Source organism: Serinus canaria, chromosome 27 (genome assembly GCF_022539315.1).
Source record: "Serinus canaria isolate serCan28SL12 chromosome 27, serCan2020, whole genome shotgun sequence".
Taxonomy (NCBI): Eukaryota; Metazoa; Chordata; class Aves; order Passeriformes; family Fringillidae; genus Serinus; species Serinus canaria.
This window is the reverse complement of record NC_066340.1, coordinates 630860-641295: the sequence shown is the minus strand read 5'-3', so window position 1 is coordinate 641295 and position 10436 is coordinate 630860. Positions and strand designations below refer to the sequence as shown.

General features: G+C 60.5%; 2 protein-coding genes and 1 long non-coding RNA gene across 7 annotated transcripts in view; 2 read left to right on the top strand and 1 right to left on the bottom strand.

The window, feature by feature from the left end:
• The window catches only part of KAT7 (lysine acetyltransferase 7), an 8965-nt gene extending 3549 nt beyond the window's left edge, over window positions 1-5416 (bottom strand). Inside the window, exons 1-4 of the mRNA XM_050985513.1 lie at window positions 4385-5416; window positions 2905-3052; window positions 773-949; window positions 3-161 (exon numbers count right to left, since the gene is read on the bottom strand). Of these exons, the coding sequence (XP_050841470.1) occupies window positions 3-161; window positions 773-949; window positions 2905-3052; window positions 4385-4639 (739 nt within the window). The 5' untranslated portion in view covers window positions 4640-5416. The remainder of the gene's footprint in view (window positions 1-2; window positions 162-772; window positions 950-2904; window positions 3053-4384) is intronic.
• Window positions 5417-5569: 153 nt separating this feature from the next.
• SLC35B1 (solute carrier family 35 member B1) lies at window positions 5570-10378 on the top strand. 4 transcript variants are annotated; one of them, XM_050985744.1, is made up of 10 exons: window positions 5570-5760; window positions 6003-6106; window positions 6203-6381; window positions 6619-6676; window positions 6870-6900; window positions 7492-7649; window positions 8685-8811; window positions 9243-9349; window positions 9638-9791; window positions 10009-10378. In XM_050985744.1, the coding sequence occupies exons 1-10, from the start codon at window positions 5582-5584 to the stop codon at window positions 10244-10246; spliced, it is 1335 nt and encodes a 444-aa protein (XP_050841701.1). In that variant the 5' UTR covers window positions 5570-5581; the 3' UTR covers window positions 10247-10378. The 4 variants fall into 4 exon arrangements, with proteins under 4 accessions (XP_050841701.1, XP_050841702.1, XP_050841703.1 ...); XM_050985745.1 differs by lacking the exon at window positions 6619-6676 and adding an exon at window positions 6561-6618; XM_050985746.1 differs by lacking the exon at window positions 6619-6676 and having other exon boundaries at window positions 5573-5760; window positions 6203-6333; window positions 10009-10253.
• On the top strand, window positions 7694-8678 carry LOC127060865 (uncharacterized). 2 transcript variants are annotated; one of them, XR_007780240.1, is made up of 3 exons: window positions 7694-7835; window positions 8061-8370; window positions 8438-8678. It is a non-coding gene; the product is annotated as an uncharacterized LOC127060865 (long non-coding RNA). The 2 variants fall into 2 exon arrangements; XR_007780241.1 differs by having other exon boundaries at window positions 7765-7835; window positions 8135-8370.
• Window positions 10379-10436: the final 58 nt, after the last annotated feature.

Sequence of the window (10436 nt, the reverse complement as noted above, 5' to 3'; positions counted from 1 at the left end):
GCGAAGGTCGCTGCCCGAGTCCTTCATGGACATGTCCTTGGCCAGGCTCTCGTCGTGGGACACGTTGGGGCTGGAGATGTCGATGTCGGACTCCGAGGAGGGCGCGTTGCCCGTGGGCGTGCGGGGAGGGGACTCGTCGTGGTCGGCCGCGTTTTTGGTGTCTGGGCAGGAGCACAGGGGACAGAGCTGAGGGGAGAGCTGCCAAAAACGCTCCCAGAAACGCCTCAGGGGCTGCACAGAGCCTCTCCCACCCTGGGAGCGGCATTCCCTGCTCCTGTGGGCGCCAGTGCAGCATTCCCTGCCCCTCTGGGTGCCAGTGCAGCATTCCCTGGCACTGTGCAGCATTCCGTGCCCCTGTGGGCACCAACACAGCATTCCCTGCCCCTCTGGATGCCAACACAGCATTCCCTGCCCCTCTGGGTGCCAGTGCAGCATTCCCTGCTCCTGTGGGTACCAGTGAGCATTCCCTGGCACTGTGCAGCATTCCCTGCCCCTGTGGGCACCAACACAGCATTCCCTGCCCCTGTAGGTGCCAGTGCAGCATTCCCTGCCCCTCTGGGTGCCAGTGCAGCATTCCCTGGCACCTGTGCAGCATTCCCTGCCCCTGTAGGTGCCAGGGCACCAACACAGCATTCCCTGCCCCTCTGGATGCCAACACAGCATTCCCTGCTCCTCTGGATGCCAACACAGCATTCCCTGCCCCTGTGAGCGCCAACACAGCATTCCCTGCCCCTCTGGGTGCTAGTGCAGCATTCCCTGCCCCTGTGGGTACCTCTGTCGGAGAAGTCCACGGCCTGCTCGGTCTCGGAGCCGGAGGAGCGGGTCTGGCGCAGCGGGTACTTCTTGGGGGTGACAGGAGCTGGCTGCTGCTGGCTGCGCGTCACCCTCCGCGTGGAGTACACCGGCTCGTCCGGCCCGAAGGGCGGCGGGTTCCGCACCGGGCTGGAGTCTGCTCCGGGGGGAACACGGAGTTACACATGGGGACACCGCGGGGACAGCAGGGACACACCGCGGGGACACCGCGGGGACAGCAGGGACACCACAGGGACACCATGGGGACACTGCGGTCACACCAGTGACACGCCGTGGGGACACCACGGTCACACCACAGGGACACTGGGGACACCACGGTCACACCATGGGGACACCGCAGGGACACCAGGGACAGACCGTGGGGACACCACAGTCACACCAGGGGGACACCAGTGACACGCCGTGGGGACACCACGGTCACACCACAGGGACACTGGGGACACCACGGTCACACCATGGGGACACCATGGTCACACTACAGGGACACCAGAGGAACCAAGGTGACACTGTGGGGACACCACAGTCACACCATGGAGACACAAGGGGGACACCGCAGGGATACTGCGGTCACGCTATGGGGACACCACACAACCATGGGGACACCACAGAGATACCACAGTCACACCATGGGGACACCGCGGGGACACCACAGTCACACCGTGGGGACACCATGGGGACACCACAGTCACACCACGGGGACACCAGGGACACACCATGGGGACACCACAGTCACCGTGGCACCCCCAAGTCCCCCCTGCCCTGTGACTCTGTCCTGCCCATGTCACCTCGCTCTGGCCTTGCTGATAAAATCCCAGGACACTTGGAGCAATCTGGAGTGCCACCAGCTTTCTCCAGGTTTAACAACTTAATTAACCCTTAATTACCCCCAGCTCCCATCTGGAGAAGCAGAGATCCCTCAGATTAGATAAGAACCATCAGCTTTAGATAAGAAGCCATAACCCTGGGGATTGCCTGTGGTGGGGAGCTGCACCTGGGATTCTGTGTGTGGGGCTGGAAAAGCCTTCTCCTGATTGAAGGAAAAGCTTTTCCCCAGTCTAAGGAAAAGCTTTGCCCTGGTTTAAGGAGGAGCCTTTCCCCAGTTTAAAGGAGAAGCTTTTCCCCACTTTAAGGAAGAGTCTTGCCCTGGTTTAAATAAGAGTCTTGCTCTGGTTAAAGGAGGAGCTTTTCCCCAGTTTAAGGCGGAGACTTTCCCTGGTTTAAGGAAAGGCTTTCCTGGTTTGACAGGAGCCTTGCCCTGGTTTAAAGAAGAACCTTTCCCCAGTTCATGAGGAGCCTTTCCCCAGTTTAAGGAGGAGCCCTCCCTACCCTGGGAGCTCTGGCTGAGCCCTTCCCCAGTTTAAAGAAGAACTCTTCCCTGGATTAAGGAGGAACCTTTCCCCGTTTAAGGAGGAACCTTCCCCAGTTTAAGGAAGAACCTTTCCCAGTTTAAGGAAGAACCTAAGAACCTTTCCCAGTTTCAGAGGAGCCCGCCGTACCCTGGGAGCTCTGGCTGAGCCCTTCCCCAGTTTAAAGAAGAACTCTTCCCTGGATTAAGGAGGAACCTTTCCCCGTTTAAGGAGGAACCTTCCCCAGTTTAAGGAAGAACCTTTCCCGGGTTCAGAGGAGCCGCCGTACCCTGGGAGCTCTGGCTGAGCCCTTCCCCATTTAAGGAAGAACTTTCCCAGTTAAAGGAGGAACCTTTCCCAGTTTAAAGAAGAACCTTTCCCCGGTTCAGAGGAGCCGCCGTACCCTGGGAGCTCTGGCTGAGCCCTTCCCCAGTAAATGAGGAGCCTTTCCCCAGTTTAAGGAGGAACCTTTCCCAGTTTAAGGAGGAACCTTTCCCCGGTTCAGAGGAGCCGCCGTACCCTGGGAGCTCTGGCTGAGCCCTTCCCCATTTAAGGAAGAACTTTCCCAGTTAAAGGAGGAACCTTTCCCAGTTTAAAGAGCCCTTCCCCGGTTCAGAGGAGCCGCCATACCCTGGGAGCTCTGGCTGAGCCCTTCCCCAGTAAATGAGGAGCCTTTCCCCAGTTTAAGGAGGAAACTTTTCCAGTTTAAAGAAGAACCTTTCCAGGTTCAGAGGAGCTGCCGTACCCTGGGAGCTCTGGCTGAGGCGGGCCGAGGAGCGGGTGACGCGGGCCGAGCGCCGGGAGGTGCCGTCGCTCTCGGAGCTGTCCGTGTGCTCGGGGTCCGTGGAGAAATCCGAGTCCTCCGTTCCATCCGAGCTGCTGCCCGCGTTCCTCTGCAACGGCACACACTGCGCTCAAAAACTGCACTTATTGCTACAAACCACAAAAAAGGAGTGAGTATTTCACATTCTCTACGTCCTCCCAGCTGTGAGGGCGACCTGTGGGGTTTGTGACAAGTCAAGGACTCTTTTTTCCTTTTCTTTTTGTGTCTCCTGCTCTGCCAGTGAGGAGTTTCCAACACAAACCGGGACAGGTGATCCCTGATGGCCAAAGGGATATTCCCAGCACTGGGTGTTTATATCCCAGGATATAAACTACAGGAATTATCAGAATTATCCCAAAACAGGGGCAGCAATCTGGATGTCGGAAGGGGATCTGGCATCGGTCAGCAATTACAATTCTTTCTCCTTTTCCTTTCTGTTATCACCTTTATTTAACACTATTACAGCATTTTACATCGTTCCTTATTATTAAACCGTTCATACTCCAACCTAAAACCTTTAATTTTGTTCCCCTCCTATTCCAGGTTTGTGCCTAATTTCCAGGTGCGATTGAACGGTAACACCGTGAGGGGACACCGAAGGTCTGGGGGTGCCGGCCGGGGCTGGGGGCCGGCAGCGGGAGCCTGGCGAGGGCAGGGCCGTGAGGAGGCAGCGATGGCGGCGGCCGTGAGGGGACCGAGGGGGGGCGCGGCCGCCATGAGGGGAGGGGGGGGGGGGGGGGCGCCTCGCGCCGGCGGCGGGAGCGCGGCCCCCGCGCCGCTTTGTTTTGCACCCAGCAGAGCCGCGCGGGCCCCAGCCAATCACAGCGCGCGTGGGCGGGGCGAAAAAGGAGGAAGACCAATGCCGGCTCGAGGAGCAAAAAGGCGGGCGCCAGCGAACGTGATTGACAGTGAAAGATAACCAATCAGCGCGAGGCTTGCTCCCACGGCAACGCCAACGGCGGGGGGGCCGCGGCGCGGTGGGGGAAGGGAGAAACAAGGCTCGCGCGGGGAGGTGACCGTTGGGGGCGGGGATGGACAGCAGCAATAGCCAATCAGCGGCCAGCCCGGCATGGAGACCCGTCCAATAGGCCGCCAGCTCTCTGAGCGCGTGTCCAATTGGAAACGGCAAGGGGCGGGCCCCGCTGCCAGCGCGGGGGAGGGGAAACGCTAGCCGTTGGGGGTGACGAGTGACAGGCAGCGCGGCCAATCAGCGCGCGGCCTGATAGTGCTCCAGCCAATCAGAGAGTGAGGAAGGCGGGCGCTGGGGGCTCAAGGCCGCTATTTTTCCCCCAGTTTTGGAGCCAGGAGAGGGAGTGGAGGGGCTGGGGAAGGGTAGAAAGCAGCGGCCCGAGCCCGCCGGCCTCCCCACCGGCCGCCTCCCCCGTTTCCCGGCCGTGCTCACCTTCCTGCGCTGCATTCTGGGCGGGGGCAGCGAGGTTGCCTGGTCCCCGGCGCCCGCGGCCCGCGAAGCGGCGGTGGCCGCCGCGGTGTTGCTGCTAGCAGACTCCGTGGTGGCAGCCGTGTCCCCCGCCCTGCGGCACGTCTGCTCCTGCGGCGCCAGCCCCGCTCCCGCCGCCACCAGCCGCTGGTCTCTGCTCGGTCCCTCACGCTTCCGCCGGGACGCGGCCCACACCCCCGTCACGTGACCGCGCGCCATCTTGGAGCCGGGCAGGCGCCGCCGACAGCGAAGCCGCGCGCCGCCATCTTTGATTAGGGCAGCGGGTTCCGGGCAGGGGCGGCTGTGGCAGCCGCCACCTTTGATAAGGGCACGAGGCCGGCGGGGCCCGCGTTACCGAGGCCGCCGTGTTGAGTGCGGGCAGGGCAGAGCCGAGGCGAGGGAGCTTCCAGAGCTCCCTCGTGGTGTGAAAAAGCCTCGAGAATTGCAGCTCCGGCAGCTCCTTCGTGGAGCCTGCGGGAAGCGGTGCCCTGGAGGTGGGATATGTGGCTCGGGGATTGTGAATCGTGTCGGAATTCCCGTAAGGATGAGAGGAACTGTGAAGGACAAAGTGCCACGGCGGGAGTTCGTCCCTCCCCCGCCAAAGTGTTTTCCTGTCTCGCTGCTCCCCAGCCCCGCCGAGCCCGGGAACCTCCCAGAAACGCGGCTTGGAGCAGTGGCAGCGACTGAACGCGGCCTTGTGAGGGTCAGAACTGACCCCGGCCGGGATCCGGCACCTCCGCCCCACCGGGTTCGAACGGGGCCTGGGCCGGCGGAAGGACCCCGGAAGACCCCGCTCGCTGTCGCACAGAGTAGGCGGAGCCTCTCCCCGAGATCACCAATCAGAGCCTGTTTCTCTACCCCGCCCCCTCAGCACAGCCAATCGCCGCTCTCCACATCGGGCGGCGCGCCTGCGCGCGCCGCGCATCACGAAGGCCCCAAAGCCTGGGGTGCCCAAAGTACTGCCTGTGCCGCCCCGCACACCACTGGTCCCATCGCGGAGTAACCGCGGCGGGCGCAGCCCCGGGGGAGGGTTCGAAGTTCCCGGTGTGCAGCTCCCGCCCGGCCCCGCGCTGTCCCGAGCGCGCCTCGCCCGCCTTTCCCCCCGCGGTGGGTCCGGCAGCGCTCGGGGCGGCGCGGGGCGGGGCGGGCGCGGCGGGGCCGATGAGGCCGCCCGGGGCGCCGCGGGATGTGGCGCTGGAGGTGCCGCCCGCGCTGAGCGGCCCCGCCGCCACCATGGGAGCGAGCGCGGCCCCGGGGCTGCCCGAGCGCCTCCGCCTGCCCGTCTGCTTCCTCGGCGTGTTCGCCTGCTACTTCTACTACGGCATCCTGCAGGAGAGCATGTGAGCCACACCGCGGGGACACGGGGGGACGCCGGGCGGGAGGGGCTGCGGAGTAACGGGGCTGGGCGGACACGGGACGGGGACACCGGCGAAGGGCGCGGGGCCACGGAAACACCCGGGGCTGGGAGGAGGGACCGGGGCAGACCCGGGCAGCCGGGGTGCGCCGCTCCTTCCCGTGCGATGGGTTCTCTCCCCGGTGTCACCGGTGTCTGTCCCGCTGTGTCCCGCTGTCCGTCCCGCAGCACCCGGGGCCGCTACGGGGAGGGCGCCAAGCAGGAGAAGTTCAAGTACGCGCTGACCCTGGTGTTCATCCAGTGCGTGATCAACGCCGCCTTCGCCAAGCTCCGTAAGTGCGGCTCCCCCGGAGCACCGGGCCGGTTGTGGCGGGGCCGGGGCTGCTCCTGAGCCCTCCCTGTCCCCGTCCCCGTCCCTGTCCCCGCAGTGATCCGTTTCGTGGACGCGGCACGGCCGGACCGCACGCGGGGCTGGCTCTACGGGGCCTGCTCGCTGTCCTACCTGGGCGCCATGGTGTCCAGCAACTCCGCCCTGCAGTTCGTCAGCTATCCCACCCAGGTGGGCACAGGGACAGGGGGGACATGGGGACACAGCTATCCCACCCAGGTGGGCATGGGGACATGGGGACACAGCTATCCCACCCAGGTGGGCATGGGGACATGGGGACACAGCTATCCCACCCAGGGGGACACAGGGACACAGCTGTGACACAGCTATCCCACCCAGGTGGGCACAGGGACAGGGGGGACATGGGGACACAGCTGTGACACAGCTACCCCACCCAGGTGGGCACAGGGACAGGGGGACATGGGGACACAGCTGTGACACAGCTACCCCACCCAGGTGGGCACGGGGACAGGGGGACACGGGGACACAGCTGTGACACAGCTACCCCACCCAGGTGGGCACAGGGACAGGGGGGACATGGGGACACAGCTACCCCCCTCCAGGGGGACATGGGGACAGGGGGGACACATCTACCCCACCCAGGGGACCCTGGCTGTGACACTGACCCTGGCTGTGACACTGACCATGGGGGTGTTTGGGGTCTCACTTTGGGGTGGGGACCATTAATGCCCCTCTTCCCTTCCCAGGTGCTGGGCAAGTCCTGCAAACCCATCCCAGGTAAAGAATTTTGGGGGGTTTGGGATTTCTGCCCTCCCTGGCAGAGCCACCTGGGGCTGGGCTGGGATTCCTGGGGGGGTTTAGGATCACTTGGTGATGTTCTGTCTCCCCAGCCATGATTTGGGAATGACTTTTGGGGGTTTTATTCCTCTGAGAGGATTTAGGGTCAGTTTTTGATGTCCCTTTTCCCTGTGACTCCCTAGGGGTGATTTTTAGGGTTTTAATCCCTTTGGGTGGATTTAGGGTCAGTGTTTTGATGTCCCTTTTCCCTGTGACTTCCTAGGGGTGATTTTGTAGGGTTTTAATCCCTTTGGGTGGATTTAGGGTCAGTTTTTGATGTCCCTTTTCCCTGTGACTCCCTAGGGGTGTTTTTAGGGTTTTAATCCCTTTGGGAGGATTTAGGGTCAGGTTTTGATGTCCCTTTTCCCTGTGACTCCTAGGGGTGATTTTGTAGGGATTTAATTCCTTTTGGTGGATTTAGGGGCATTTTCTGACCTCTCTTTTCCCAGTGATGCTCTGGGTGTGGGTGATTTTTAGGGGTTTAATCCCTTTGGGTGGATTTAGGGTCAGTTTTTGATGTCCTTTTCCCAGTGATGCTGCTGGGGGTGACCCTGCTGAGGAAGAGGTACCCCCCAGCCAAGTACCTGTGCGTGCTGCTCATCGTGGCAGGGGTGGCCCTGTTCCTCTACAAGCCCAAAAAAGGGACAGGGGACACCGAGCACATCTTTGGCTACGGGGAGCTGCTCCTGGTGAGTGCTGGGACTTGTGGGGTGGCTCCTGGGAGGAGCCCTGGGGGACTCAGGTGGGATTTACCCCTCACCTGGGATAAATTCCAGGGTTTCAGGGGGATTTACACCTCTGATACATCTGGGATTTACCTGGGATAAACCCTCAGGTGGGATTTACCCTCACCTGGGATACACCTGGGCTCTCAGGTGGGATTTACCCTCACCTGGGATACACCTGGGCTCCCATGTGGGATTTACACCTGGGATACACCTGGGGTCCCAGGTGGGATTTACACCTGGGATACACCTGGGCTCTCAGGTGGGATTTACCCTCACCTGGGATACACCCTGGGCTCTCAGGTGGGATTTACACCAGGATCAACCCCAGGCTCTCAGGTGGGATTTACACCTGGGATACACCTGAGCTCCCAGGTGGGATTTACACCTGGGATACACCTGGGCTCCCATGTGGGATTTACACCTAGGATTAAATCCTGGGCTCCCAGGTGGGATTTACACCTGGGATACACCTGGGCTCCCAGGTGGGATTTACCTGGGATAAACCCTCAGGTGGGATTTACACCTAGGATTAAACCCTGGGTTCCCAGGTGGGATTTACACCTGGGATAAACCCTCAGGTGGGATTTACACCTAGGATTAAATCCTGGGCTCCCAGGTGGGATTTACACCTGGGATACACCTGGGTTCCCAGGTGGGATTTACACCTGGGATAAACCCTCAGGTGGGATTTACACCTGGGATAAACCCTGGGTTCCCAGGTGGGATTTACACCTGGGATAAACCCTCAGGTGGAATTTACGCCTGGGATTAAACCCTGGGCTCCCAGGTGGGATTTACCCTCACCTGGGATAATCCCAAGCTCCCAGGTGTGCCCCGGGGCTGCAGCAGGCCAGGTGAGCTGTGAGGAGCCTCCTGCACCCCTCCAGCCCCGGTGACAATCCCTGTAGGTGACAGCTGTGAAAGGGGGAATTGCCTGACAGTGTGCCCTGTCTGTGTGTCCCTTGTCTGTCTGTCTGTCTGTCTGTGGGTGCCCAGCTGCTGTCGCTGACCCTGGACGGGCTCACGGGGGTGTCCCAGGACCACATGAGGGCTCACTACCAGACAGGCTCCAACCACATGATGCTCAACGTCAACCTCTGGTCCACGCTGTTCCTGGGGGCAGGTGAGGAGCCAGGGCTGGATCCAGGCCCTGCCCTGGCTTGGGACCCTCTGGAATTTGGGGTTTTTGGGGTTTTTTTTGGGGTTTTTGCTCGTGGCCCAGCCCTCCTGGGCTCTCCTGCAGCTCCTGCTCCAGCTGGGAGCACAAACTGGAGCCCAGGAGGGCTGGGAGCTGCCCCTGGCACTGGAGCAGCTTTAAGGTCCCTCCCAGCCCAAACCATTCCAGGATCAGCACTCCTGATTGATTGCTCTGTTGGAATTTGATCCCAGTTAATGATCTTCTTTCACTAATTAACCAGGAGGGTGATTGCTCTGCTGCCGGTGTTTCCTGCTGGAGTTTGTGGGGTTCCCTCCCTGTTTGGGGGTTCTGAGCCCAGCCTGGCCCCACGAGGGTGGGGATCCCCATCCAGGCTGCTCCTCCTGGCTGTTTTCCAGGGATCCTGTTCACGGGGGAGCTCTGGGAGTTCCTGAGTTTCACGGAGCGTTATCCCAGCATCATCTCCAACATCCTCCTCTTCGGCCTCACCAGCGCCCTGGGCCAGGTCAGGGATCAGGGGTGGGATTTTGGGTGGGCTTTGCTTCCCTGGGAAGGGCTGGGATGGAATTCCCAGGGAATCTGTGACTGCCCCATCCCAGACCAGGCTGGAGCACCCTGGGATAGGGGAAGGTTTCCCTGGATGAGCTCCAAGGCCCTTCCAGCTCATTCCAGAACACCATAAACCTGTTTAAAGCCAGGAAAAGCCAGGATTTGTAGGGAGATCCTTTGGGATTTCCCCCTGGCTGCCTGTCCTGGCAGTGCCAGTGACAGGGGCTCTGTTCTGGCGGGGCAGAGTTTCATCTTCATGACCGTGGTGTACTTCGGGCCCCTGACCTGCTCCATCATCACCACCACCCGCAAGTTCTTCACCATCCTGGCCTCCGTGGTGCTCTTTGCCAACCCCATCAGCCCCATGCAGTGGGTGGGCACCGTCCTGGTGTTCCTGGGTGAGTCTGGGGGCAAAACCCCTCGGGATCCCTGCCCTGGGAGCTCCTCAAACCCACGGGAGCCTCTGCAGGGAGCGTGGGACCAGTGGATCAATTCGGTCCCTTCCCCACAGCTCATTCCTTGTGTAAATTTGGGGACATTCAGCTGATTTTTCCCAAAATTTCTGTCTCCCTGCTGGCTGGAAGAACTCAATCCTGGTGTTTTGTCTCTTGCCAGGCCTTGGGCTCGATGCCAAATTCGGGAAGGGGGTGAAGAAGACGTCGCATTGAGGTGGATCGGGCGATCCCGCAGTTGGAATGAACTTTTAATTTATTGTCTTGTACCTCAGAATCTGGTGTGGAACTGGACTCAGGACAGGGAATCAGAAGGAAACCATGTGGGATTTATTTTTGGGTTGAGTTTGGTTTGGTTTTTTAATTCTAAATGGTCTCTAAAATGTAATCCTTTAGTTTGAAGTGTAATTTTGCTTTTTTTTTTTTTGTGTAATCAGAGCTGCCCCCTGAGCCGAGCAGCAGCAGCAGCAGATCCTTGCCTTAACAGGAAAACACAAATCCTTCCTATCTTTATTAAAGAAAACCAGACAATGGCCTCTTCTCCAGGACTTTTCTTGGGGATTTGGGTGATTTTGGGGGACCCAGCTGTGC